The sequence below is a fragment of the Marmota marmota genome, unplaced genomic scaffold (genome assembly GCF_001458135.2).
Source record: "Marmota marmota marmota unplaced genomic scaffold, marMar, whole genome shotgun sequence".
Lineage (NCBI taxonomy): Eukaryota > Metazoa > Chordata > Mammalia > Rodentia > Sciuridae > Marmota > Marmota marmota.
The window spans coordinates 1,576,369-1,603,856 of record NW_025999871.1 but is presented as its reverse complement, the minus strand read 5'-3'; the positions used below and the strand labels follow the sequence as shown (position 1 = coordinate 1,603,856).

General features: G+C 48.3%; 1 protein-coding gene across 1 annotated transcript in view; it reads right to left on the bottom strand.

Moving 5' to 3' along the window:
- Adamts2 (ADAM metallopeptidase with thrombospondin type 1 motif 2) overlaps positions 1-27,488 on the bottom strand; it is a 250,312-nt gene that overhangs the window by 77,305 nt on the left and 145,519 nt on the right. Inside the window, exon 4 of the mRNA XM_015506380.2 lies at positions 1,530-1,613. Within this exon, the coding sequence (XP_015361866.1) occupies positions 1,530-1,613 (84 nt within the window). The remainder of the gene's footprint in view (positions 1-1,529; positions 1,614-27,488) is intronic.

Below are 27,488 nucleotides of genomic sequence, written 5' to 3'. Positions count from 1 at the left end.
TGGTGGAATGAGTTGGACACCATTCCCTAAGTACATGTATGAAGACACGAATGGTGTGAAAATACTCTGTGTACAATCAGTGACTTGAAAAATTGTGCTCTATATGTATAATATGAAATAAATTGCATTCTGCCATCATGTATAACAAATTAGAATAAATAAATAATTTACTTTTTTAAAAAAGTGACAAAAGTTTGAGGATGAAAGAAGAGTAGGCTTGAGGTTGACTTTTTCTGGGATACAGTCTGCCCCACGAGCCCTTCATTGCCCTATGTGCCATGTAAGTTGTGTGAAGTTTCGTTTTATTCTGGGGGGTTGAAGTTCTCTGTCTTTGAGCAGAAGTGTTAACCCTTTTTATATTCCAAGCCTACTGCACTTGATCTAATATTACAAGTGACTTTTCCACACACTGAATCAGACCACAAACTCTAGAATTTGGCTACCTGAGTGTCTGAAGAGCTGGATGGCCCTTGCCACTCACCTGGGTGTGCAGCTGACTCGCACTAAGCCCCAGTGTCCTTATCTATAAATGGGGACTGACATAGTGTGCACCTCCTTACTTGTTAACACATGCAAAGTGCATTCCACATTGGCTGAGCCACAGGGTACCCCCCTTCCTCATCGTCTTCTCTGCATAGCATTCTCTTGACTTTCTGTTTCAGGTCACTGTCCCTCAGGGACCCATGCATGCTGCCAGGAAAGAGGCTTCCAAGTTCAATAACAAGAGGAGGTAGGTAGGTCAAGAGGGCTCAGCATAAGATACAAGGCATAAGGAGAGGACAGCACAGATTTTAGACACAGTCAGGAGTCAAAGTAGGAGGTGTAAGAACCACGATTTCTGATGCTTTGACATCTGAGGCACTGCTAACCCTGAAGGGACTGTTCCTTCCAGGACTGCCAATTCCTAGAGGCATCTTTCATGTGAAAACCAACTGATCCAGAGCCCATATCTCTGACCACCTCCTTTATCAGACTGTACACTCAGGGTTACCATCCACCTGTCCTAAGCACCCCAGGGTCAGGTATCAGACAACTTGGTACAGCTCTTATGTTCCAGAATCTTCTATAATTCTTCAAACTGGCCACTCTTAAGCCTGCTTACTCTACCTGCCTTGGTCTTTCCTGCAGAGACCAGAACAGAAGCCCTTGCCAGTTTTTCCTCGACTCCCTCTGCCCTGTGGCCCACCTGGTGCTTTCCAAGGTGGCCAACCAGGGTTCAGCGTGCATCTACCTCTTAAGGTCTGTAACAACTATCTTTTCAATGGGAGGAGGAGTCTCCTGATCTGTTGGCCTCACCATTGCTGAATGATAACAAAATCTACATTTTAAAACCTGGAGTCAAGGAATCAGGGATGAAATGGCTCACAAATTTCTCGTTACTTATAGAACCACAGGGTGTCTGGGAGAGACAGGGCAGTTTGAGAAAACACTCTCAAAGGAGGGCCATGCCTCACTCTCCAGCCCCATTCACTCCAAGAGAGCAGAGACTGTGCCTGGTAGGCAGGACCCGGTTCACAGTAGTCACTCACCTTCCCATAGCTCAGCAGAATAATCCGTACCAGGACAACATTGATGTGGGCCCCCAAGGACTCGTCATGATAGATTTCGTTGACCTGAAAGACAACCAGGGAGGCATCAGCAGGAACCCCATGCCCAAAGACCAGCTCTGGTTTTTGCAAATGGCATCTTAGGTCAATCAGCCCCCAGGTGAGAACCCAGGGTACCCTGCCCCATTCATTCTTCTTTCTGTACTTTGCACAGACATTGCCATCCAGTCTGATTTATCCCTCCACTTCCTGCCTCCTCCCACCCCATCCTTACAGTCAGCACCACCAGCCTGGATTCTGATAGCTGTCTTCTAAGAGACCCCTACCAGCTATCCCTGGGGTTTTTCACCTGGAGCTTGAACTTGGACCAGGAGACTGACTTCCATATTTGACATAGCCTCCAACCGAGACCCAGCTTTTCCTTTAAGAATGAAAACAGGCAACAAACACCAGCAGCACGAGCAGTACCTGGAGTGTCCACCACAGAAACCACTCCACAGTTGTCACTGCTGCTGATGCCATGTTACCTATGCACCTTGCTACGGTCAGCACTGCATTCCGTGTCCACAGGTTCCACATACATGCATTCACCCAACCGAGGATCAAAAATATCTGGGAAAAAAAGTTGCTCAACGGGTATAGATCCTTTGGCATTTACCTCATGTCAGGTATTATCAAGTCATCTAGAGAGGGTTTAAAGTATATGGGAGGATGGGGGGAGATTCTGCACAAGCACTGTGCCATTTTATATAAAGGACCTGAGCATCCAAGAGGGTCCAGAACCATCCCTGCAGGGACTGAAGGATGACTGTACTTGGAAATGGGGATCATTTGAGACTTACCACCAGATCTAGCTTGTTAATGAGTTGATAAATGTAGTTGTTACAATATCATAAATGTGCTTTCCTTGTTTTGAGAGGTGTGCTCACTTCAGCACTATTTCATTCTCTCCTCTCTCTCTTTCTCTGGTTGGGAGGGAGCAGTCCGAGGATCAAACCCAGGGCCTTGGGCATGCTAACAGACACTCTATCACTACTCTTACGTATTTTATATTTTTGCATTTAAGAATATCATTCTGAGCAGGTGCCCATGGGCTTTTCCAGATGTAAAAAGGGTACATGGCACAAAAAAGGAAATGAGTTCCCATGCTCCACAATGCACCAGTATGACCTTTCCGAAACACAGGTCAGGTTAGCCCTGGGCCCTGAGTGCTAGAGACTTCCTTCCCACTAACACCGTCCCCACCTTCCTAGGGCACGCACTCAGGATCCTGGCTGGAACAGCCCCCTCACTGTGACTTCCTTCATTGGCTGACTAAACCCTATTCCTCCTAAGGCTAATCCAGGAGTTACTTCCTCCTGGGAGGGCCTACCCAGCTCCGACCTGCTTCACATGGAGCACTGGTGGCCCATTACTTCCTGAACCCTCTATCAGTAGACTACAGCTGTTCCAAATCCATATTTTTCCCTCCTCATGTGCCTGGGCCCCAGGACAGGATAACACAGGGCAGATACTCAAGAAATACTTGTTAAGAGAATAATAAATCCACTAGTGTCATCACGGATGCACCTCCCAAATCCAGGGCCACCTCAGGCGGGTGCTGAGCATGCTCTGCACCCCAAGTTTTAGGATGCCTGTCTGAGTGACTGTAATTCCTATCTATAAACAACAGGAAGATACCTCAGGAAATCTGAGAGTTAACAAGGAAAATCAAATTATGATGGACGGGATGGGGAGGCACACCAGGCCTATGAGACAAGAAGCCCAGCGGCTGCTGTCAGAGTTGCTGTGGATAAAAATGGCACCAATTGGAGTGCAGAGTTAACAAGCTGGCTGGGCCCCAGCTGATGCCACCATCCAGCCCAACACCAGCCCCTCTGAGGAACTTCCTGGCATAGACTGTCTACTTCTGGTTATAACTTGGTTCCTCCCCCTCTTTACCTTCCTTTCCTGTAGGGAAGGGGCAACTGATCAGACCTGTGGGAGTGCAGGTCAGATAAGTCACTGGGACTCAGCGACTTGACCTGAGTTCCCTGTGCCTGCCACCTGGGCAGGAGGGATGCTGGGCCCTGAGGGACACCTACCAGATGCCCAAGGGACTGCCTCATCACATGCAGCTGACGAGGTGGAGGCCGGGGGAGGACCTCCACGTGCCCTGGTAGGCCTTGCCTGCTCACACATCGCCTGCTGGCCTCCTCTGGGAAACCAGAATAACAGTCTTCATCTCACCAAGTTGTGGTGAGGATTCAATTTTCACCCACATACAATGGAATGATATTTGCGAAAACTGAAACTGTATTTTTCACTGCTGGTAAACCATATTGCCCTGCAGTTCCCCCAGGAGGGCCGGAGGGCAGGGTGCACACCCCCTAAACCACAGATGACTTTGCTCAATTTTGAGGTTCTAACTAGATTTTTTTAAAGTCTAGTTTTAGCCTTAAAAGACAGTTTTTCTTAAAAGAGAGAGGAGTTTTTCTAAATTTCCAAAGTATTGCTTTATCTATGATGAGCAAAGCCTGGCCAACTGGACTCAGAGCATTCATAGTGCAGGAACCACCAAGGCCAGGGACATCTCACGGCAGCTGGAAGGGACAGGAGAGGGGAAGAGAGAAAGTGACTGGGCTTCCCTTCATTCCTTCCACTCCAGCCCTCACGGTCCCGCCTCAAGTTGGGAGTGGGGCAGGGAGAATAGAAAACAGCCTGTCAAGAAGTCAAGAAGGAAGGGAAAACAGAGAGCTTTGGAGCCCAGCTGCTGTTCGGTTTCTGAGAGGGGACAGGTATGTATCAATAAGAGGTGGCTTCCGAGAGCCCAGATGGAGGCTGGACATGTTTCAGTCATGAGCAAGAAGGAGAGGGTGACCCAGCTCCCAGCTGTGTGTAGCAGATGCGTGGGGTCCCCTGTTCCCCAGGAATGCCTGGGCAGGATACAGCGGGGGGTGGCTTTCTGCCTACCTGGTGCTGGGGGCCTCCACCGCCACGTTTCAGAGAGGACCCAGGTAGTGCTAGCCTACAGGGGAGGGAGGCAGACCCGCTGGTATGGCAGCTGCAGAGGACCAACCCCTTCACCCCAAGGGCAGGTCCTTAGTCTCCAGGGCCACTGTGAGGCAAGAGCATGCTGGGGCAAGCCAAGCCGTGCACACACTCCCACCCAGGGTCAGGGGACAAGGGCCCCAACCCACTCATATGTTTAAGTTCTTATCCCCAATGTGATAGATTGGGAGGTATCTGTGAGGTAATCAGAGTTAGAGTCCTCATTATGGGATTAATGCCCTGTGGGAAGAGACACAGAGAGCTTGCTTCTTCTCTGCTCCCCGATCCCCTCCACATAAGGACACAGCAGACACTGGCCATCAGCAAACCAAGAAAAGGGTCTTCCCCAGGAAACCAAATTGGCTGGCAACCTTGATCTTGGAATCCCCAGTCTCCAGAACTGTAAGACATAAACACCTGTCATTTAAGCGGCCTCGTCTGTGGTATTTGTTATACGGGCCTAAGCACACGAAAGCAAGCCCTGAGCCAGAGCCTGCTATGCTTTAGATCTTAAATGTCTCCAGAGAACCACACGATAAAGGCTTGTCGCCAGCCTCTGGTGTCCTTGGGAGGTGATGGGACCTTAAGGAAGTGGGGCCTGGGGGGACAAAGTCAAGTCACTGGAGGCGTAATCTTGAAGGGCATATTGAGACTCCAGCTCCTTCCTGTGTCTGTCTGTTTGTCTGTGTCTGTCTGTCTGTGTCTGTGTCTGACTGTCTGTCTGTCTGTCTCTCTCTCTCACTGCTTCCCAGCTGCCATGAGGTGAGCTGCTGTGTTCCATAAGCTCCCACGATGACGTTCTGCCCAAAGCAATGGGGGCCAAGAGGCCATGGACTGAAATCTCCGAAACTGGGAGCCAAAGTAAATCTTTCCTCCTTATAAGTTGATTATCTCAGGTAGTTTTGTCACAGCAAATGGAACGCTGACTGATACAGGGCTTAACTTTGACTTTATGACGTTCTTCCACAGGTTTTTGGTTTTTTTTTTTCTTTTTACTTTGTGGTACCAGGGATTGAACCCAGGGGTGCTTTGCCACTGAAGTACATCCCCACCCCTTTTTATTTTTATTTTGAGGCAGGGTCTCACTAAGTTGTTGAGGCTGGCCTCAAATTTGCAATCCTCCTCAGCCTCCCTAGTCACTGGGTGCACTACTGTGCTCATCCCTCTAAAAACTTTTAAATATTAAGGGCCTGAGCTACTTTTCATGGACCAGGAATTTTCTATCCTAGGATGGGGTGCTAGGGTTGAGGGCAACGTCAGACATTAGAATTCAAAGCTACATTTTTCCCCATGTTTGAGCCTCGGTGGGTAGGCATTGACCCTACCAAGCATATCAAGCCCCTAGGCAGAGATGACCTAAGAGAATCAGGTCCTCATTGGGACTTTTCAAACTGAGTTGACCATACCCTGGGCTTGGAATCACCCAGGCATTTCAGGCATGCCCTCTCCTTCCCCATGGCCCCAGGCAGGGACCCTGCAGAGAGCTGTTGGCCTCACCATGTATTAGCTCTCAGGATTCAGCAGAACTAGTGTGGAACTGGCCCTCAGAAGCAACTTGACCAGCTCCATGATCATGATGATGTTCATGAGGGTTTTGAAGGAAAGGTGAACTAGAGGGTTTTGGAGATTCCACAATAGTGGAGTCTTTCCAGGTGGGTGTCAGGGGTCACCTAAGAATGTGGCAGGTCATGAGAGCTAAAAGAGAGAACAAGTTAGCACAGTAAAACAGGGGTGGTCATCCTGGCAGGAACAGCATGTGCAAACATCCTGGGGTTGGAAGCAATGAGGCAGGTTCTAGGAACAGAAAAGATGGGACAGGGGCAGGTAGAAAGAAAAGGTGGGAGGAGGGCACTAAGGCCAGGCCATAGGGGTCAGGAGGATTCCAAATCTACTCAATGAGCAATCAGAGACTATGGAGCTTGGAAGGAAAGATAATAACATCACATTTTACAAAGATTACTCTGGATTCTTAATGGAAAGTAGACTGAGGGGAAGATGTGGGAGTGTAGGATTCAGATACAGGGATGAGTAGAGAGAAGGGACAGTTATGAAGAGTGGTGTGGATTAGAATAGGGGGCATGTGACCAACTCCCACACAGCCCTGGGACACCCTGAGTCCTGCCTAGCCCTGTCTCTTTTGCTGGAAAATAGAGACAGTCCATCTTTGTTCTGTATGGAGTTGGGGGGGAGAGGGAGGGAGGGAGAGAGAGAGAGAGAGAGAGAGAGAGAGAGAGAGAGAGATAATGGGGACATCCTTCTCAGGGGAAGCCAAGTGGAGGCCTAGTCTGGAATAGATCTGAAGGTCACTCAGCCCCCTAAGTAATATTCTGAATCTGTGGTCAGACAGCCTAGTGGACAGGAAACTGGAGAGGGGGTGGGGTAGAATTACCACCCCTGTTTTACTGTGCTAACTTGTTCTCTCTTTTAGCTCTCAACACATGCCACATTCTTAGGTGACCCCTGACTCCCACCTGGAAAGATTCCACAACAATATGACCTCTCGTTCACTTTCCTTCAAAACCCTCATGAACATCATCATGATCATGGAGCTGGGCAATGGGGAACCTGAGGTTCTGGGAGGGACAGGCTGCCTGTTCCCAGAAGAAGGGAGAAGATTTAGGGCCAGTGTCCTTGGGTTCCCTGCCCATCAGGGCACAGGATTCTCCAGCTCCCCTGGTCCTGCTCTCATCCCCAGGAGGTGGCCTTGTGTCCCTGGATATTAGGCTGGTCTGAGCCTGCTTCCTGATTTGGATCAGGAGGTGACCAGCCACCCCAGAGATCCTACTGCTCAGCACCAAGCTCCAGGAGACACAGGGGCGGCGTCAGGGCTACTTCCAAGCCCACTTGATGCTGGGGATAGGAGATGAGGTGGCCAGAAACCCAGAGTGTCAGGCTGCTAAGTGTGGGCCCCCAGGACTGGGGAGACGCCCTCTGCTGGGCTGGGAGTCCTCGATGCTGGCCTCCAGAAACCTTGGACAATTCGGAAATCCACTGGGCATGCCTGGCAGTGTTCCCAGGGACAGCCAGGGAGGAGGCGGCCAGGCCCCCGGGAGGCTCACAGCCAAGACCTGCCTGCAAGGACTCCCTCAGCCTCTGGCTTCTGACTGTGTGCATCTCTCCTTCTCTTCACCCCAAGAAGCCTCTGCCCGTCTACATGGGTTCTCAGCTCAGACAGGGCTCTGAGCAGGGCCCTATGCAGTCTTGCTATCTGAGTGAGACCTCTTGGTGGCTGCTGATCCCTCTCCCTTCAACCTGGATAGGTGGGACCCACTGGAATCCTGCTCAGGAGCCCTTGCCTGGGTGCAGCATGCCCTCCCTGTGGGTGAGACCCCCATGGGGCACAGTGGCCTGGAGATGAAGGCACAAATAGGGGCTCAGGGTTTTGCTATAATCTGGCCTCCCAATCCTCATATTTGGATATATAAAGATAAGTGGCTGAAATGCAGGGTTCAAGCGTATGTGAATGAGACGCTTGTCTTCCACTGCCCTGATGCCACCACCTGTGCCCCCACCCGCAGTCCAGGGCTTCACCTACTTTTCAGGAAGATGTAAAAGTACCACAGTCCCCAGAGTCTTGATTGATGCTCCGATACAGCTTAGAAGCAAGGACTGAAGCAGCCAGCCCTGGCCAGCACCCTGCAGGGCCCACCGAGGCTCAGGGATCCTTGGGAATAATTAGCAAAATTCCCAGTGAAACGCTCAGATCCTTAATAGGGACGCCGTTACGTTTCTGCCAAGGAGAGAGCTGACAGACAGGGCAAAAAAGGCAACAAAGACAGGACTGGAGGCAGCCTCCAATCCTCTCTGCCTCCTCCCCCGACCCCTCCTACCTCAGCTGTCAGATGAGACAGGTGGTAGGGACTCCCCAGTGACTTCCTGCCTTGTATCCTGTTCCCCTCCTCCCAAAACCACTCTTACCTAAGGTCACCACTCCTACCTCTGACTTACTCCTTCCTCTGCCTAAAACCCTCAATAGCTCCCCAGTGCCTCTGGAAGCAAGCCAGAGCCCTCAGTGTGGCACGCAGGGCCCTCTCCAAGGGGGCCCCCGGCTGGCTTCTCCACACTCCACTTCAGCTGTTTTCCCCCATGGACTCTACACTCCCGACAGCTCAGTTGGCATTCTTCCAAGGCCTGTCTGCCCTTGTCTGCTGCTTGTGCAATGGTTCATGCCTGGAATTCCCACACTCCCTTTCCAGCCCCCGAATTCTTTAGATATCTGAAGAACATTTGAGAAAATAAATAAATAAAGTCATAGTAATGTTTCCAAGGAGAAAGGCAGTTGGTCCCTTGCCTAAACTACCCAAGACCTTCCCATTGTACTTTGAATAAAATTGAAGCTCCTTGGCATGACCTTGAGGCCAGGAGGAGTGGCCCTGCTGCCTCTTCTAGGCCCTTCCCAGCACAGGGAGTCTTCCCCTCCCAACCTCAGGGCCTTTGCACTTGCTATGCCTCCCCTACCACAACTGTTCCCAACAATATGTAGCTCACAGTAGGTGCTCAGTAAGGAGTCTGTGGAATAATAGGAAATGGGAAAAGAGACCCAGCAAAGGCCTGTGATGCCCTGTAATGACAGAGGCTCCCAGCTAGGTGCCTTCCCCACCACGCCAGCCAGGGGATTTGCTGTCCCCAAGACTTGTGGGCTAGGAAGAAGCTGCTCTTCTCTGCCCAGACCGCAGGGGGAGGGGAAGCCCTGGGACAATGTCCTTGAGCCCTGTCTGAGAAATTGATCCTGGAATCTTTAAACCTTAAGGGAAAATGTACAAAGCCGCAGCCCTTCTCTGTGCAGAGAGAGGCCAAGGGCTCTCTGTTTGGGGAAATACATTGTAATGCGCCTTTTGCTTATGCAAAGATGCAGCCAAGTTTCTGTTCTAGAATAGACAATAAGGAAGGACAAGGCCTTGCATGACAATGTAAAAGTTTGCCTTCTTGGTGGCAGAGTTCCACTGGGGTGACTATGTGCCCTGGAAGGTGGCCTGAGCTGCAGGGGAGTCTTTCTCCTCTGCCAAGTTTGCAGAAGGGGGCACAGAAAGGGGGAACTAATCTAGGAAACAGGACTCCGTCACAGGGAGGCCCCCTAGGCCTGGCTGGTTACAGAGGGTCTAGCTGGGGCCAGAGGCTAGGAGCAGGGTTGCTGGTGGTTTCCATCCCAAATCCAACTTTTGGGAAAGTTATCTTCTCTGCTGAGCAGAGTCGTGGAACCATGGAGAGCAGCCCCCAGGGCTCATCTGGCAAAACCCTGGGGAGCAAACCAGGCTCGAAGTCTTGAAGCTTTGTGGAGGGGTGCTCAGCCCACTCGGCGGCTTCTCTGGGAACCCTGGAATAAATAGAAAGTGGGTCTTTCTATGAACCCCTAGGGGCCAGGCTTGGACCACCAGGGTGGAGCCCTTGAAGAGAGTGAGCCCAGTGCACCAGAAGCTGGTTGAGAGAGGTCTGCTGGTTTGCAGAGAGATATGCTGCATCTATGTTCATAGACGGGACTGCAAGGGCCTGGTCTTATCCTGAGAATAAACTTTCTCTTTGCACCTCTTCTTTACCCTCTGGTTCTGGGTAAATGCTTCTGAGGCAAACACGACCCTCACAGTTGCTCAAAATATCAAACTATCATGAAATGCAAATGGGCAGAATCTTAATTATTAAGGTTATGCCACACTCAAAAATGGGAGGCACGGGAGCCCCTCCATCAACACCAAGTGCATGAACATGTTCTCCAAGACACCTCGCTCCCTCTCCCCAACAAATGAAGACTGATATCTGCTCTCCTGCACAAGTCCACATTCTGCCAGGCATGGGGACAACTCTACAGGTACCCCAGGATGGGGCTGGGGCTCTTCACCCCCAGGCAAGCTGACCCATACCCAGAACATAGTGGAGGCTCAACAAATATTTACTATGCCACTGGATGGAACACTAAGACGGGGACACCGGAAAAACAAGGTTCCCTTAAAAAGGTTTTCATATCGATGCTAGTAACTGTAAGAAGCTAGCCCTCCTCTGTGCTGCATTCCTCCCCCTGTCCTGAATTTGGGGAGTAAGCAAAGGATGGAGGTGAAATTCCCCCTTCAGATGGCATCGGTTTCAGTGTGGGGTCTGCCACAATTCTGCCATGTGAATTGGGGCTGGTTACCTCAAGCTGAACGAGGGGGCCTCGATTTCCCCATCTGTGAAATGGAGACAACTGCCCTTGTGGCTCAGGGTTGTTATGAGGACCGACTGCGAAAATGAATTGAATGCATCTAGCAAAATCCCCAGCACGCAGTACTATCTCCAAAACGTTTGTCATCAATTACATGAGGGTCAAATGCTGCAAACCATTTCTTTGGTGTTGAAAACTTTAGTCAACCTGGGCTTCATTCTGGAGGCCACTCTGGCTCTGGCTCTCTGAGGGTCACAAGGAGAGGTCTCTGTGAACAGTCAGTGCTTGCCCAGGCTGTTTTTCCAGGGCTCGGAGAGACACATCTGGGAGTGTGACCTGGACCTGGACCCCTCCTTATCAGCCCCACACTCTGGGGTCACAGACAGCCACACCACCCTTTGGAGCCAGATCTTCTGCTCACTGACCTGGCTACTCATCAGAACAAGGGGATGCTACTGAACAGGGAAGGACGGCTCCTGTGGAGGACACAGGACACAGAAGGCATGGGAGAGGCCACAGGCCAGCCCCCCAGGGGCTCTAGCTTTCAGCTGGCCACGGAAGGGAAGGAGGCAGGAGAAGGCGGGATGTTATTCTTGCTGGCAGTGGCTGTGGGATGTCATGGCCTCCCAGCGCTCTGCTCGGTTTGTTGACTTTCCTGAACCCACAGCCCCGGGGGCGTCCACATGCAATCTCACTTCAGGGAGGAATCCTGAGTGGCAGGACCTTGTGCCACCCCTGGCTCTAACACTAGCCTCCTTCCCAGCCCACTCCTGCCAGCCTGTGACCAGTGTGGTGGAACTGTCCGCTGTGACTCCAGTTCTGTCACCTGGCCCCCAAGGGTCACCACCATGTAATCTGAGAACCATGTACTTTTCACTCCTCTTGTAAATCAGACTCTTCTGCTGCTCTGTCAGATTTTGAGTCAAGGAAGGGGACAGGTAAAATGCCACCCTGAGGAGACAGGGGCATGGGCTATGGGAGGTCCCTGGGGATGGACATGCTGGTTGACAGAGGACACAGGGGAGATGGCTGAAGACAGTCAGGAAGCTGAATCCAAGGTTAAGACTTCCCATCCATGCCCCTGCCCCCACTCCAATCTTTAGGGCCAGACACAGACAAACCACGAGAGCTCTGGGTCCTGCTTCCCACTGAGATAACTCCATAGAGGGGAGTCCAATCTCAAGATGGCCTGTGCTGGCATTGTTAGGCACAAGGGACATTTTGTGTAAATGAATGAGCCTAAAGTAGCACCCTGGTTGCCCTTGGCACCAGAGGATGGTTGTGGGATCCAGAAGCTTCTGCCTATGCTTATGGGGTGGGGGTGAGGGGGTGCCTGGCAGTGATCATGGAGAGGCTGCAGAATGGATGGCTCATCAAGGCCTAAGGCTTGGATCAGGGATATCCCAGAACACCTAAGCATTCCAGGTAAAGAGCCCAGGGGCCAGGCATGGTCACCCACTCACAATAAAAACGGAAAGGACACAAGCCAGTCCCTCCACTGCCATTAGGGCCCAGGTATCTTGTCATGTGGAAGCAGGGAGAAATCCTGGCAGAGCAGGCATGAGCCCTAAAGATTACAGACACCATGACGGAGGATCTCAGATTAGCACCTTATTATTATTAGCACCAAGCACTGTTCCCCTTGACACGGGCAGGGGCTCCTGAGGAATTCGGAGTGTGTCATGAAACCAAGCTTCAGCATGGCCCTACATGCAGCATTACAAGCTCGCTATAAGAGTCATCTATTATGAACGTGAACTATATCCCTCCCCAGAGGTGAAGTCACTCAGGGCACCTTCTAACATCCACAAGTTGATGTTCCAGTTCCTCCTTGAACCCAGCAGGAAACAAGTTTTGTCCTGAATAGCACATATCCCCCTTGCATTGTGAGGATCTGCTGAAGTGACTTAGCTCCCCATCCCTAGGAGCTGAGCAGTACACGCTCCACCTGTGGACTCCCAAGCTGGCTCAGAACAGGCCTCCAGAAATGTCAAGCAAGGAAACAGGCACATAAGAAGATGGATGAGTATATGTCAAAGCCCCTGAAATTCCACCTCTGCTACCAGAAAAACCCAGAACCAAAGGGAGACGGAATGAATTCTTGGATGTACAAGTGCCCCTCGATCCCTTCTTCTTAGGATCAAGGGACATGGGGGCAGCCCACAGACCCAGCTTATAACCAGCACAGCTGGGGGTGTGGATGAACCATCAATCACCTGCCTGCAGTCTGGCTGCTTCTGCTCAGCCTCCATTCCCCTGTCTCATTGCAATGGGGTTTCCGCTGGGTATACTTCCTGAACCTGTGAGTGTTCCCACAGAGCGCACTGTGCTAACTTGGATGCTGTCCCTGTCCAGGAAACTGCCCCTACTGCACCATCAGCTAGGTAAACTTTGCCGGTCTCCCTCCCTCTTGAAGGGGAGCTCTTCTGCATCGTTTCCTGCCATTGCATCCTCTCGTTCCCCAAGCTTCAAGATCAAGTTCAAGCTCAGTCCACACAGGCAGTGCACCACCCCCAACAAGCTTGCTTGTCTAGCCAGCATTTGCACCCCAAGGTCCCACTCCCCTGTGCCACTCCTTCAGTGACACAAAAAGGGTGTGGCGCCTTTTTTGCACACATGCCCCCTCTGTATGGAAAGACATTCCCTCCCACCTTTCCACTTGGAAATGCCAACTCTGCAACCAAACCCAGCTCAAGGGTCACCACTCTGTGACCCTTTACCCAACTAGGCAGAGGGCACTGACCATGCCTTTGGCTGCCAAGGTCCTTGTCCTTCTAGTTGTGGTAAGGCAAATTGGTGTGTCCCCTTAAGAGCCAGGTTTTCTGAGGACAAGGGGTGGATAGTCTGGCTTCACAGGTGTCATGAACTGAAGGAAGGCCTGCTGCACCTCACTGGTCAGCTCTGACTTTCCAAGACCTGGGCAATGTCTTCCCAGGTACAAAATCTCTCACCACTTACCACCCTGCCAGTGGGCAGTATTTCCCTTTTTTACAAATCAGGAAACTGAGGCAGAGAGAAACTAAAAAGCTCACCCACACAAGTATGCTTGGCAACCAGCCACAGAGGCTTCAGGGGGAAATTTGGCAAGTCTGCGGACATAAAGAACTGTGTCCCTAGGATGCTAGTGGTTCCAAAACCTTGCATCAGTGCTGAAGAAACAGAGTCTGGGGTATACGGAAGAAGGACACTTATGTTATTAAATCAGTTTTTCCACCAATAGGCAGAAGGCAGAGTCATTTTTTTTTTTAAAGTGGGAGTATGTGGGGACATAGTCACTTTGCAAGAGTTCATTTACTCACTTATTCATTCACTAAAAAAAGACAGTTACTGCACATTTACTAAGCACAAACCCTTTGCCAGGTGCCATACATGAAAATCAGGCAGGCAGTCCCTCTCTGAACTTGATAGGAAAGCCCCTAGCCCTTCTAAGACACACCACCAAGGAGAGTAGGACCTCAGGTCAACTGACCTCAACTCAGCCCAGGGGACAGCCCAGGAGGGGCCTGGGGCAGTGACAACGCACACCTATCCAGCACCGCACACATGCACATCATCTCTGCTTTTCTGGGCGCAGCTGTCATTTCCTTGATGGAGCCTGCACCAAACAAGCTCTGCTGCTGCCTCAAGCTGTCACTGAGAAGTGACGATGCCTAGGCCTCCTAGTCAGCTCCCCAAGGGAGGCCAAGGACGGGCAGCTCCCAGGCTTCCCACATCAGCTGTCAGGAGGCTTCACGGAGGAGAGCGCCACATGTGTCAGGGAAGGAGAGGCAGAAGTGAGGACAGCCCGTGGTGCCCCCCTCCATCTGAATATTCTGTGTTCTGCACCATCACCACAGGTCTGTGGACCCCCCCTGATCACTGTGACACTGCCAGCACCTAGAACTTCCGGTACCAGGCAAGTGCTGAATGACACAGTTGAGTGAGTGGGAAGGAAGGAAAATCTTAGAACAGGAAGATGGAAGAGATGGAGGAGCCTGAAGGGAAAACCCAGGAAGGAACAGAAAAGATATTTAGGAGGAGGGGAGGGAAGCATGTGATCAAGTGATGTCAAGGTGCTGTTAGGAGTCGGGCCCGATGGCACATGCCTGTGTCCCCAGCAGCTCAGGAGGCTGAGGCAGGAGGATGAAGAGTTCCAATCCAGCCTCAACAATTTAGCAAGACCCTAAACAACTCAGTGAGACTCTGTTTCTAAATAAAGTATTTAATAAAAGGGCTGGGGATGTGGCTCAGTGGTTAAGTGCCCCTGGGTTTAAAAAAAAAAAAAAAGATGCTGTTGGGAAGGCAAAGAAGGTCAAGGCAAGCCTGAGGTTTCCTGGGGGACTCGAATTCTCACTCTTAAGGCCAGAACAGTGGGGGAGGACCCACACTGGGGCCGGTACTAAGGAAAGGCCTGCCTGCACACAGGTCTGTGAATCCCCTCTGGCTTGTCCTGGTCATACCACCCAGCAGGGTAGAGAGATCACTTAAGTGCCTCCCTGTACAGGGCTGGCACGTGCATAATCTAAGCCAATGCCAGTTTCTCCATCCACAGGATGTGGGGACAGGAGTTTCCAGTAAGAGAAGGTATTCCCTTCAAATTTCCCAAGAAACCTCACCCACCCCTCCCGAGGCCCAAACTGTGCCCTGGGATACAGCAATGCCACTAGCTCTGCTCATGCTCTTCCACCACTGGAGCTCTCTGCTTTAGGGCCTCTGAAGTCCCTCGATTGAGCCATATTTGTGCCAGATGCCAACTAAGGGTGCAGGGAGTGCTGAACACGACCAGGGAAGCTCGCCATCCCAGGGTGCCCACCATGCAGCCAGCACTCTGCCAAGCACTTTTCTGGTGTTCCGCTCAGTGCTCACAGCCGCCCCAGGAGATGGGACTACCTGTCCCTCGTCACAGGGCATAGCAGGGCAGACAGTGGCCTCCTTTCCTCTAGGCTGGAAGGAACATCCAGCCTCCTACATGCTAAACCTATCCTGTAGCTGTGTTCTGATTCACCTGTGCAGTGAGGGTTCTTAATTTCAATTTGTTGCCCACATTGAAAAATAATTAGATTTTTCATGAAAATTGGATTTCCAGCTTCTCAATTTAAAAAAAAAGACCTGGCAACAGTGGACCTGCTTATTCCTATAAGACTACAAGTGAGTATAACTCAGGGGGACATCTCCAGAGAAAGGTGGCCTCCCCCACCCACCCCACTCCCAGTCCCCATGACTCTCTAGAGCCTACAGCCACTCATGCACCCTCCTGCCCAGCTCTAATCAGCATCCAAGTGGGCTGATCTCTTCTGAGCCCCCTACACCACTGGCCCTAACAGACGTATCTCCTGGTGGCACATGGAGCCGGGCTCATAGGTCAGCAGAACAAATACAAGGAACAGAAAAAAATGACAGGAGTAGCCCCCTGTGGACCCTGGAACAAGTGGACCCTGAAGCCTGGGACACAGCCTTGCAAGATGTAGCCTTTACTCCTTGCTCCCCGCCCCCACTGTGCCCAGTCCCATTTCTGATGTGTCCCCCTTGCCTGGAAGGCCCTGTCTGCCTTCTCCTAACTTAAGGGAACCAAGTTTAATTGTCTAGTTCCAGAGATGTTTTTCTCTATCCCAGGAAGCAGAGCCAGAGACATGTGAACAGGGACTTGGGGGTGACGCCTTCCGCCTGGATGCTTTGCCAGTTCACGAGATTTCTTTCCCCTGCGACCAGCAGTGAACATTCCTGTCCTGCTCCTGCCTTCCCCACAGCCACCACGAGGCCCCAACATTCTTGAAAATTGGTGAGAAATTGAGCCCATATGCCTTCTGATTGTTTGCAAACCCTGGCAAGGGTTTGGTAAGTCAAGGCCAATTTCTGGATTAAATTAGAAAAGAAAAGAGGAAAAATATCCGAGTCCTGGCACAGACAGAAATCATTCATTCAACAAAAATTGCTGAAGAACATACTGTACAGAGGACTGTCCTCGTGGTAGGAGGAGTTGAAGGTTATGGCCTCTGCTCTGAAGGCACTGAAGACCCCTGGGTCCATGTTCTCTGTAGGCCCATGGAATGCATCTGCCCTCAGCAGAAGAGGAGCTTCAGGGACTCAGGAATTCTTCCTGAACATAAGCAGTTAACACAGCTGAGAGAGATGTTCTGCTTGCCCAGAGATCTGTTCCTCCCTTTCAGTTGTTTTAAAATGGTTATTAAGTTCAGTTCATTCTCTCCTTTTAAAAGTATCCTCAAAGTGACCTCAGAGGTTCTTTGAGTTGGCAAGGCTAGGAGGAGGTCCCGTAGGGCTGGGATCTGAGCAGGAAAAGGTAGAGTTCAACTCAAAGTGGGTGATTACGATGATGGCCTTCAGGAAAGGGCTGCTCCAGATACAGGGGCTCAGTAGGCAGAAGAGGGCAAGAGAGAACCTGTCTGCTGGAGATTCCTCTACCTTTGTAGAAGTTCAGAGAGTGTTTAAAGATGAGAATACCAAGTTCAGGGGAGGAAAGCTTTGCAAAGTAGATAAAAGCAAGTATTAGAACCAAGTTGTTTCTGACGCCACAGCTAGTGCACATTGTATGCTCAGAGCCACCCTAATATGAACACCCATGAATGCTGATACAGCACAACACAAATGCTCACTTAGAGGACTGGGACATAGTTCAAGGTGGGCACTAAGCAAGTTTTGTTTTTTTTTTTTTTTTTGGTGGTACTCAGGATTGAATCCAGAGAATTGTACCACTGAGATACATCCCCAGCCTTTTGCAGTTTTTCTTCCTTGAGACAGGGTCTCACTAAGTTGCCTAGGCTGGCCTCAGACTTGCAATCTTCCTGCCTCAGTTGCTGGTATTACAGGCATTCCCCATAGAACCTCAAAGAGATTTCTTTAAATTATGATAGCACCTATTTTTTAGCACCAAATAGTGAATATTCGCAGGTTTGTGGACTAATATGATCTCTGTCCCAACTCTGTATCTGTGGTTGTAACACAAAAGTGATCACAGGCAGTTCATAAATGAATAGATGTGGTTATGTTTCAATAAAACTTTATTTACAAAAACAGTGGAAGGGTCTTTGGACTACAGTTTGCCAACCCTGCTTTGGAATGTCCAGTTTATCTTGAGAAATTCATGCAAATTTTGCCTTAGCACAGTAATATGTCTAAACTTAATCTAAAATAATGTCTTTAAATGTATGCCATGCAAAAAAAAAAAAAAAAAGGTGGCACTTCAGGGAGAGATGTTTCACACTTGTACGTGGTACCTCCATGGCTCCAGGAGGGCCTGATATTCCTGGTAGCAATGGACCAAACATGGGCCTTATGAGGGTCTGTATCACCCACCACAATGGTCTGATTCACTTCTACAAGGGGTCCAAGTAGACCAGTGGTTCAAGCAGACAGTTCTTTGGGATCCTGAAATCTAAGCAAAACACTGAGGCCCTCGGTTTTGCACAGAAGAATTAGAGATCCAGTTAAATGACAAGCCATAAAACAAGTGTCAGCCTCGGCCCAAGTTTTCTATTTCTTGGAATCTTGGCAGAGATTTTCCATTTCAAAATGCACATAAAACACATGACAGTCACACATCTCGTGACAATGCCTTGGCCAATGACAGATTCCTCTTAGGTGGTCTCCTAAGATGATGATGGAACTGAAAAACTCCCAATGCTTACTGATTTCACAGGGTCCTGATATCCCCAGCACCTTACTTACCTGTCGCTGGTGATGTGGTGTAAACAATCTACTGTGTGGCCTGTGTACACAAGTGGGGCACATACGATTATGTAAGGTACATAACGCTTAAAAATGATGATGGACAACTGTACTGGTATATGTATTCACTATTTCACACTTTCTATCGTTATTTTAGAGTGCACTCCTTCTAGTTATACAAAAGTTTCATTGTGTATAATTTCTTTCTCTTTCCCTCTCTCTCTCTCTTCCTATCTCACCCTGTGATCTCTACCTTTCTTAGGCTCTCCTGTCACTGCAATGTCACCCACCATGAGGTCCCCTGGGGAGCTGGGCTGATGCTGGTACCATGTCTTTGAACCACCAGAACTGTGAACTAAATAAACTTCTTTTGTTTAAAAGGTTCCTGACCCTAAGTATTTCATTCTGGCAACAGAAAATTGATTAACAGAATCCCTAAGGAGTCCCAGCTTCTCTGACTAAGCTAAGGGCCAGTGAGCCCAAGGAGACTGTTTTCATCTGGGTTTGTCAGCAACTCTGAGGGTTATGGCTGTGGGAGAACAAAAAAAATCAGAAAGGGGGCCTCAGAGGACTAGGCTACTGGCTCACAGACAACCCCAGACTTAGAACACACCCGGCAACCTGTCAGGTTCAGTTTTTGTTATCTGGGCAGAAAGGCAGGAGTGGAGGTAGCTTTGGTGTGTACCTCCAAGGTGTGTAGGACATGGCTGAGTAGAGGCTGGGGAAGAGCCCTTCTCTGGAAAAGGGGACCCCCAAGGTGGGATGCACAGGGCATATCCACAGAACATGTGGTAGTCTTATGGGCTGCAAAGTCAGAGCTCAGGGTTCAAGATCCTGCATTGGCAGGTACACTTTGTTGACAGGTGAGTGAAGGGCCCCACACTTAGGGCTTCGTGCGCCAGAGCTGCAGTTCTGAAATACTTCATTGTTTTGTGTTTTGTAAGTGAAATCTAATAGGACAATGGAGTACATCCTGGGGACCTTAGCATACCTAGGGTCCCAATCCCCAGCACTCAGCTCCCCTCTCCTCACCCTGCCACCAGGTCCAGGACCATCAGGTATGTGTACCTCGCGGCATCTCAAGGCAGGGCATGGTGGTAGCCATCCCACTAGGGCTGGCAACGAGGAGGCACGTCTGGTAAGTGGCCAACCAAAACCTGTGTCTTACAGAGGTGAGCCTCACATGCACCTCCAGGTACTGAGTGAAACCAGCACTGGAGTGGAACAATTCTTGGCCACCTTCTCTGGTGATGTAGTTTGAACATGATTGGTGCCCTCTGAAACTCATGTGGAGCTTAATCCCCACTATGAAGCATTAAGTAGTGGAAACTTAATCTTTGATTATGGTGTTGAGGCGGCGGGGGGGGGGGGCTTTGGGAGGTGATAAGGATGAGATCAGGTCATCAGAGTAGAGTCACCATGATTGAATCCTGACTGCTTTATCAGAAGAGGAAGAGGGACCATCTCTCTCTCTCTCTCTCTCTCTCTCTCTCTCTCTCACACACACACACACACACACATACACGCACACTCTCTCTCTCTTGCCACGTGCCACCCTGCACCACCTCACCACCACTCTGCCAGCAAGAAGGTCATCACCAGATGTGGCCTCTGGAGGTGAGACCAGCACTGTGAGCTTAAAAAATACCCTTTTTTCTTTATAATTTACCAGTTTCTGTTATTGTGTTATTAGCAACAGAAAATGGACAAAGATACCTGGTTTGGAGCAGTGGATCAATAGGAAGAAGGCTCAACCTCCCCAGACCCCCTCGCTAGGGCCCAGGGCAATGCATTGGTGGCTGATAAGAAGGGAGACCCAGCCGCTGCGCCCTGCATTGCTGGGTGTGTATGGGGGAGCCCTGCAGCAGCTGTGAGGATCCTGGCTTGCTCTAAGGGTACCCTGTACCTGTACAGGGATAATAGTATCCCTCAGCTGGCTCCATCCTTGAGGATCCATGCTTCCTACTCCCAGCATTTTTTTTTTTTTTTTTTTTTTTTGGTGCTGAGGACTGAACCCAGGGCCTTGTGCATGCAAGGCAAAGCACTCTACCAACTGAGCTATTTCCCCAGCCTCTCCGAACCTTCTTGAATCTGGCTTCTGTTTGCCTGAATTTGGTCAGCTTGAGGCACCCTTCAGGAATGCACCACAAAACACAAATTTGTTAAATTTTGGTGAGTCTACATACAAGTTAAACGTTCTAATATTTGCATTTAAAACAAGCATTGTATAATATAAAGACGAATGGTAAAATTCATGCTAATAATGAAAAATTCCGAAAATTTTCTTCACTTACAATAATATTAAAAAGCAAATAAAAACACCCTAATAACCTGAGAGATAGACTTAGTGTTTTGGTTTAGATATAAGGTGTCCCCCAAAAGCTCATTTTCAGAGGTGAAATGATTGGATTACGAGAGGGATAACCAAATTAGTGGGTTAATCCACTGATGGATTAACAGGGTGGTAACTGTAGACAAGCAGGGTGTGGGAAGAGGAAGTAGATCACTGTGGTTGTGACTTTGGGGTTTATATTTTGTCCCTGGTGAGCAGAGCTCTCTGTTTCCTGACTGCCATGTCCTGAGCTGCTTTCCTCCATGATGTCCTCCTGTCATGATGTCAGCCTCATCTCATACCCAGAGCTATGGAGTCAGCTAAGCATGGACTGAACCTCTGAAACTCTTCTCCTTTATGTGGTTCTTGTGAGATATATTGGTCAAAGCAATGCAAAAGCTGACCAAACCAGTGAAGAAAGAAGAAAAAGGCTTAATATATGCCTTTTATGGCATTTCCCCCCTGTGCTTTGAACAAGAGATATGGTATTTTTATTTTGTACTGTACCAGCTATGCCTACAGGCCAGTGTTCCCCAAGTAGGGGGTCACTGGTAATATACTGATTTTTGTGGCAGCCAGAGGCTGTGTGAACTAATAATAGATCACACAGAAGTATATCGGCCCCTTTGAATATCCCTTTTTTCTTCCTCTTACTTCTGGGTATTGGGTGGCTGTGGCTGAACACTGGTGTGGAAAGAATGATGAGGTGCTTAGTGAGGGGCAAGAACTCGGAAAATTCTCTTGTGACAATGGGTGTTACTACTGGGAACAAGCTGAGCAAAGTTTCAGATTAACTTCTGGAGATGACAGGAAGTGCCCAATAATACATCATTAAAAAAAAAAAAGTAAGCCATCAAAAACTATCCCAAGCAAAATAAAAGTCAAACAACAAAACCGGAAAATGTTTGCAACACCTACAACAGACAAAAGGTTAACCTATTTGAATATAATGACCCTTCAGAAGATTCAGAAAAAAAGAAACTAAAATAGAATAAGTATTCTATTTGGAATATGAAAGTAGAAAAGGACAAGAGTAAGTCAAATACCAAAAATAAAATAATCTGGTTCAAAATATACATATTTTTAAAATTCAATCTTATTACCATCGAATAAATACAATTTATAACAAAAAAGTATTTCTCAGTTGTAACTATTAAATTACCCCATTTTTAAAGGATTCAATGGTTTAAGCAGGTAGAAAGACAGACTTTGTTCCATGGAGGATAATTAGATAAGACCGCAACAGAGAACTTTCTGGTGTAGAAAGCTTTAAAATGTGCATACCTGTTAACCAAGGGATCCACTTTTAGGAACTCAGTTTAAGAAGATAATTAAGGATGAGCAAAAGATTCACCTATGATGATGTAATAGTTAGTGGTCCATCTGACCTCTAAAAGGAAAATCAATTTTGTTAGATGGACATTCATATAAATAGTTATACATAGAAAGTATATTATAGTCATGTAGTGCAGTTAAAAACTGTTAAATAGTAGACAGTAATTGCTAGAAAAAAATATGGGCATACCTCTATGAATCGATTTCAATTTTGTAGCAAAAGTATTATACTGTCTGTATTAAATATAAAACATTGTAATACTTTTAAAAAATATTACTTTAAGGAAGAAAAGGATTTAAGGAAGAAGGAAGCTGAGCTTGACAGTGAGTTGGTAGGGGCGGGGAGTCCAAATACCAGGTATTGTCCATGAGGAGCTCAGTACCCTCCAGTGGGGCTGAGATGAAGAGAGGGGCAGACTGACCAGTTTTCATTTTCCTATGAAAAGGCAGAATAACATGCTTTGCCTGTGAATGCAGAAAGGAAGCAGCACCTCCAGGCACTTCCCACTGCCTTGTAATCTCATCCAATTCCCTCTCCATGTCTAGAAGACCCTGGTGACAGGCCTTGATCACCTCGAGCTCCTTCTGCTGGCTGTGGCCTTTGCTTACCACACCAGTCTTTTCTCATTTCTTCAAACGTGCTGACCTCTTTCCTGCCTCAGGGCCTTTGTGCCCACCTATTCCCTCCACCTGGAACAGTTTATCTATCCCATCTCTTCCCACAATTCTGTCATTATCAGTCTCAGCTCCAGTGTTGTTTCCTTCGAACCCACTCCCTCATCTCCATCTTCCCCAACTCTTCTTTATTCTCTTTTATTTCTTCCTTGCATTTATTATTATCTGAAATGATTTCACTTGTTTTTTGCTTAAATATTGTCTCTGTCCCCTCACTCCAAGACAAGCCCATGGTAACAGGAATTGTGCCTTGTCTTGCTCACTGCAGTACCCCTTACCTAATGTACAGCAGACTCCCAATAAACATTGGATATCTATGTGGATGGGAGCCAGAGGTATTAAACAGAATAAGTTGGGTTATGCTGCAATAACAAGGAATCTATCTCACCTTAGTCGCCTAATACAATTAAGGCATTGATGTGTGTTTCCTTGCTCACATCACGGTCCAGTGTTGTTTGGGTGGCTCTAAGCTGTACTGTAGCTGCACCTAATGAGACATGTAGTGCCCGAGGCTATGGTGGCAGGAAAAGAGATGAACGGCACATAGTAGCACTTAGTGATATTATATAGACCACTACACAAAACTAGCCACATGGTCCTAAATTAGCTGCATGGGAGACTGGGCAGTGGAGGGTAAAATGTAGATATTTTATATGCCTGGATTGTCTGTGCCATACCAGGACCCTCACCCCAGCCTACACTCTGCGCACAGAGTGATCCCAAAGGGAGACCTTCAGGTAGAAATCACCCTGGACAATGAGGGAATCTAAGAGTTGCTATGCACCCACCCCATTCACCTCAGCCTCTCCTCTTCAGTCTATATCCTGGGTCCCCACCATTGAAACCCCTACTAGACCCTTCTCCCATAGTTCAATGGCCTTCCTCAGCAGTCATGCAGCCTGCCCTGTGGGGTGGCCCCCAAACCCTGACCCTGCCTGCTATTACAATCAACCAAATGCCGCACTTGGAATACAGCCCAGGGAAGCGACTGCCACATCTGTCCTTCTGTGTTGTTACTTTGGTTCCAGCCCTGGGAGGCCCTAAGACCAGCTGTGAACTTACATGAGGAATATGACAAGCTACTGGCCAGGCTTCCAAAGGCCACTTGGGATTTGGTTTGAGGCCCACACACCCCGTGCTGCTGTTTAATATATGATGGCTAAGTTCAAGTTCAGAGAGAGGACACAGGAAGCATTCCCACTGTACACATGTCTTCCAGAACTCCACTGTCCCAACAGAGTTGACACTGGCCACCCTGGCAATTTAAATCTAAGCACAAATTAACTGCAAATAAATTACCAGTTAGGATGGCTACTATAAAAAAAAAAAAAAAAAAAAAACAAGTGCTGTGCAGATGTGGAAAAGCCAGAACCCTTGTGCACTGTTGGTGGGAATATAAAATGATGCAGTGGCTGAGGAAATCAGTTTGGTGGTTTCTCAAAACGTCAAACGTAGAATTATCACATGATTCAGCATTTCCACTTCAGGGTGTAGACCCCAAAGAATGGAAAACAGGACCTTGAATAGATATTCATACAGCCATGTTTGTAGCATTACTCACTACAGCCAAAAGGTGGACGCCACCCAACTGTCCATCAGTGGAGGGATGGATAGATAAAATATGGTCCATACATTCAATTTAATATTATTCAGCTTTAAAAAGGAAGGAAATTCTGGCACAAGCTCCAACATGGATGACCTTGAGGATATCATGCTACATGAATAAGCCAGTCAGAAAACAACAAATATGGCAAGATTTCACTTATGTGATGTACCTAGAGTGGTCAAATTCACAGAGACAGAGAGTAGAGCAGTGGTTTCCAGGAGCCGAGGGGAGGAAGAGGAGATGAGTAGTTAGTGTTTAATGGTACTATGGATTGGATATGAGGAGGCCCCCCAAAAATCTCATGTGTTAGTTAGTCAAGGCAGGAATGTTCAGAGATGAAATGATTACATTATGAGAGCTGTAATTTCACCAATGGATTAATCCATTTAATGGATTTATAATGAACGGACTCCAGGATGGTAAGTGTAGGCAGATGGGGTGCACTTGGAAGAGGCAGATCATTGGGGGCCCTTGGGGATTATATCTTGTCCCTGGCTCTTTGAGCCGTCTCCCTTTCTCTCTCTCTGACTGCTATCACCTGAGTAATTTTCCTCTGCCATGTCCTCTGCCATAGCATTCTGCCTCATCTTGAGTCCACAGCAAGGGAGTTGGCCTACCATCAACTCAGACCTCTAAACCATGAGCCCCCAATAAACTTTTCCTCTTCTAAGTTATTCTTGTCAGGTATTTTAATCACAGTGACACAAAGCTGACTAACACAAATGGATACAGAGTCTCCGTTCTATAAGATGAAAAGAGCTCTGGGGATGGATGGTGGTAAGAGATGTGCAACAATGTAATGCACTTAACACCACTGAACCTTAAAAATGGTGAAGATGATAATGCCTGTGTGGATATTTTATCACAACAAAAATTTAAAAATTAAAATTATGTTGGAAACATAAATTAAATTCAGTTCTTCATTTGTACCAGCCACATTTCAAGTGCTCAAGAGCCAGTGTGGCCAGTGGCTACCACACTGGACAGGACAGAATGAGAGCACTTCTGTCACTACGGATAGCTCTTTGAGACAACAATGTTCTACAAAGTCGTCCTTTTCTCAAATAGTTGTCCTTCTTCAATGCCCTTCCTCCCTAAGATCACCAAACGGTCCTGCATGCTTTAAATCAGCCCCAAGACCACCCAAGGGTCCCACTTGTCTTATATCCTCTCTCTTCCCAAGTGTGCACGCACTCTCAATGAGGACACAGGGTATTAATTGTCAGGGCAATGCCATGCTCCCAGCTGAGCCGAACCTTATCTCCCTTATCCACACTGTGCTCTTGCTGTGGCAGGTGGAGCTCAGCTCAGAATAGAAAAAACTCCCCCCTGCCCCCTAGAGCGTCGCTGAGCCCCAGGCCTCTCTACCATGCCCCTGTTTCTCTGAAGGACTCACCGCTGTGCCTAGGACAAGTACACATTCAATGAACAGTTGCTGAATAAATAAATGCACATCTGTGTGAAACAGAAAAAAAAGATAAGCTCCTACTCCCACTTCTTAACTTCTTGGATTTAGCTCCCAAAATCCTTTTTTTGTTGTTGTTCATTATGATAAAGCTCATTTCGATTTAATAATTTTTATATTTCTCATGATCCTCTAAAAACTTTGCCCATTATCCAAAACAGAGGTCCAGTTGGATCATAGGAGTGTGAATAAATACACTGACATTCACTGCAAAACCCAGAGAAAGTTTTAGACTTCCTCCAACCAGCTCTCTATGACACAAGAACCTCCAACCAGGGAAAAGGATGATGTGCTACATTATGTCTCAGGAAGAACTCACCTTGGATACCCCCACCTCCAGGCAGAGTCCCTGGTGGACTTCTTATGAATGGTTCTTTGTGTGCTGTTATTAAATCAAATATTGTTGCTGTCACGTTAGCAAAACACCTTTTTACCTAGAGACTGAAAAACATGTCACCTTATTTAGAGACTAAAAAATACATCCATCTCCCTTTCCTCATTAAATCCTCACTACAATCCCCAAGATGGAAATTACTGGCCCATTTTAAAGATGAAAAAACCAAGGCTTGGAGAACTGGGGCAGCATTCCCAATGACACACCTGGAAAAGGTGGGGCCAAGACTCTATTCCAAGCACAGTCCTTTTTCCCACTGGGTGGGAAGGCAGTAGAATCCCTTGGGGAAGAACACATATACTGAACACAAAGATTTTATATCTACCGGTCTTATGGACTCATGGTGAAGATATCCTAACATATTGCATAATAAGTACCTAGAACAGGCTGGCACACAGCCACATACTGGAGCTAATAATTGGAGTAATTATTGTTATTATTATTACATTAAAGGAACTTTTCAAAATTAATATAAGAATAAGGGCACTCTAAAAAATAAAATGCACTGTACAAATAGAGAGGACTTTAACACCGCTTTGCAGTTGAGAAGATTGAGGGGTGGTTGTCAATTGCTCATCTAAGGCAGGAGAGGAGGGAACCTCCTTGGAACCTCTTTCCAAGGTTCAGCTCACTCACGTCCTCCCTGATGCATCTTTCATCAGCACCTTGGGGACACTGTGCCAACTGGGTTCCCAAAGGTTCACCACCTGGCCCTAGAAAGCAGAGCTGAACAGTAGGCCCCGAGAAGATCCCTCTGCCCTTTACTGCCTGCCTGGGCTGGACCTGTATTAGACCTCATTCATGATAACATCTGGCTACTTTAGAACTCCCCATCCACCCAGGCTTCCACCCCACCAACCACCAATCACCCTGTTCCACCAATCGCCCTGTTCCGCACCAACACTCCACCCTTTCAGCTCCTGTTCAAAGCCACACCCCATCCTCCCTCCCAGACCTAGGCTCTTAGCAGTGTTCAGAAGGGCCAGCCCCAGTGAGAGGGAGGGTTGAAAAGCTTAACCCAGCTTCCCCAGAGCCTGCAGTTTGAAGGCTGGGTGCCCCATGTCCCCACAGTAGCCTGATCAGCACCAAGCAGAGAGGGCAAAGGTTTCCACACCTGCATACTGATCAACATCTTGTACCTCTTAAAGGACACGAGGCATGGAATGTGTGGGGGTGACCCTGTAATTTAAACAATATGCACACAAGAGGCAGGTACTGAGAAGACTTATGTGAAACCTAGGCACCCCTATTAAATACCCCAGATTCACAGGAAGAAAGTGATTCCCTCTTTAACCTTCAGTTCTTCTGA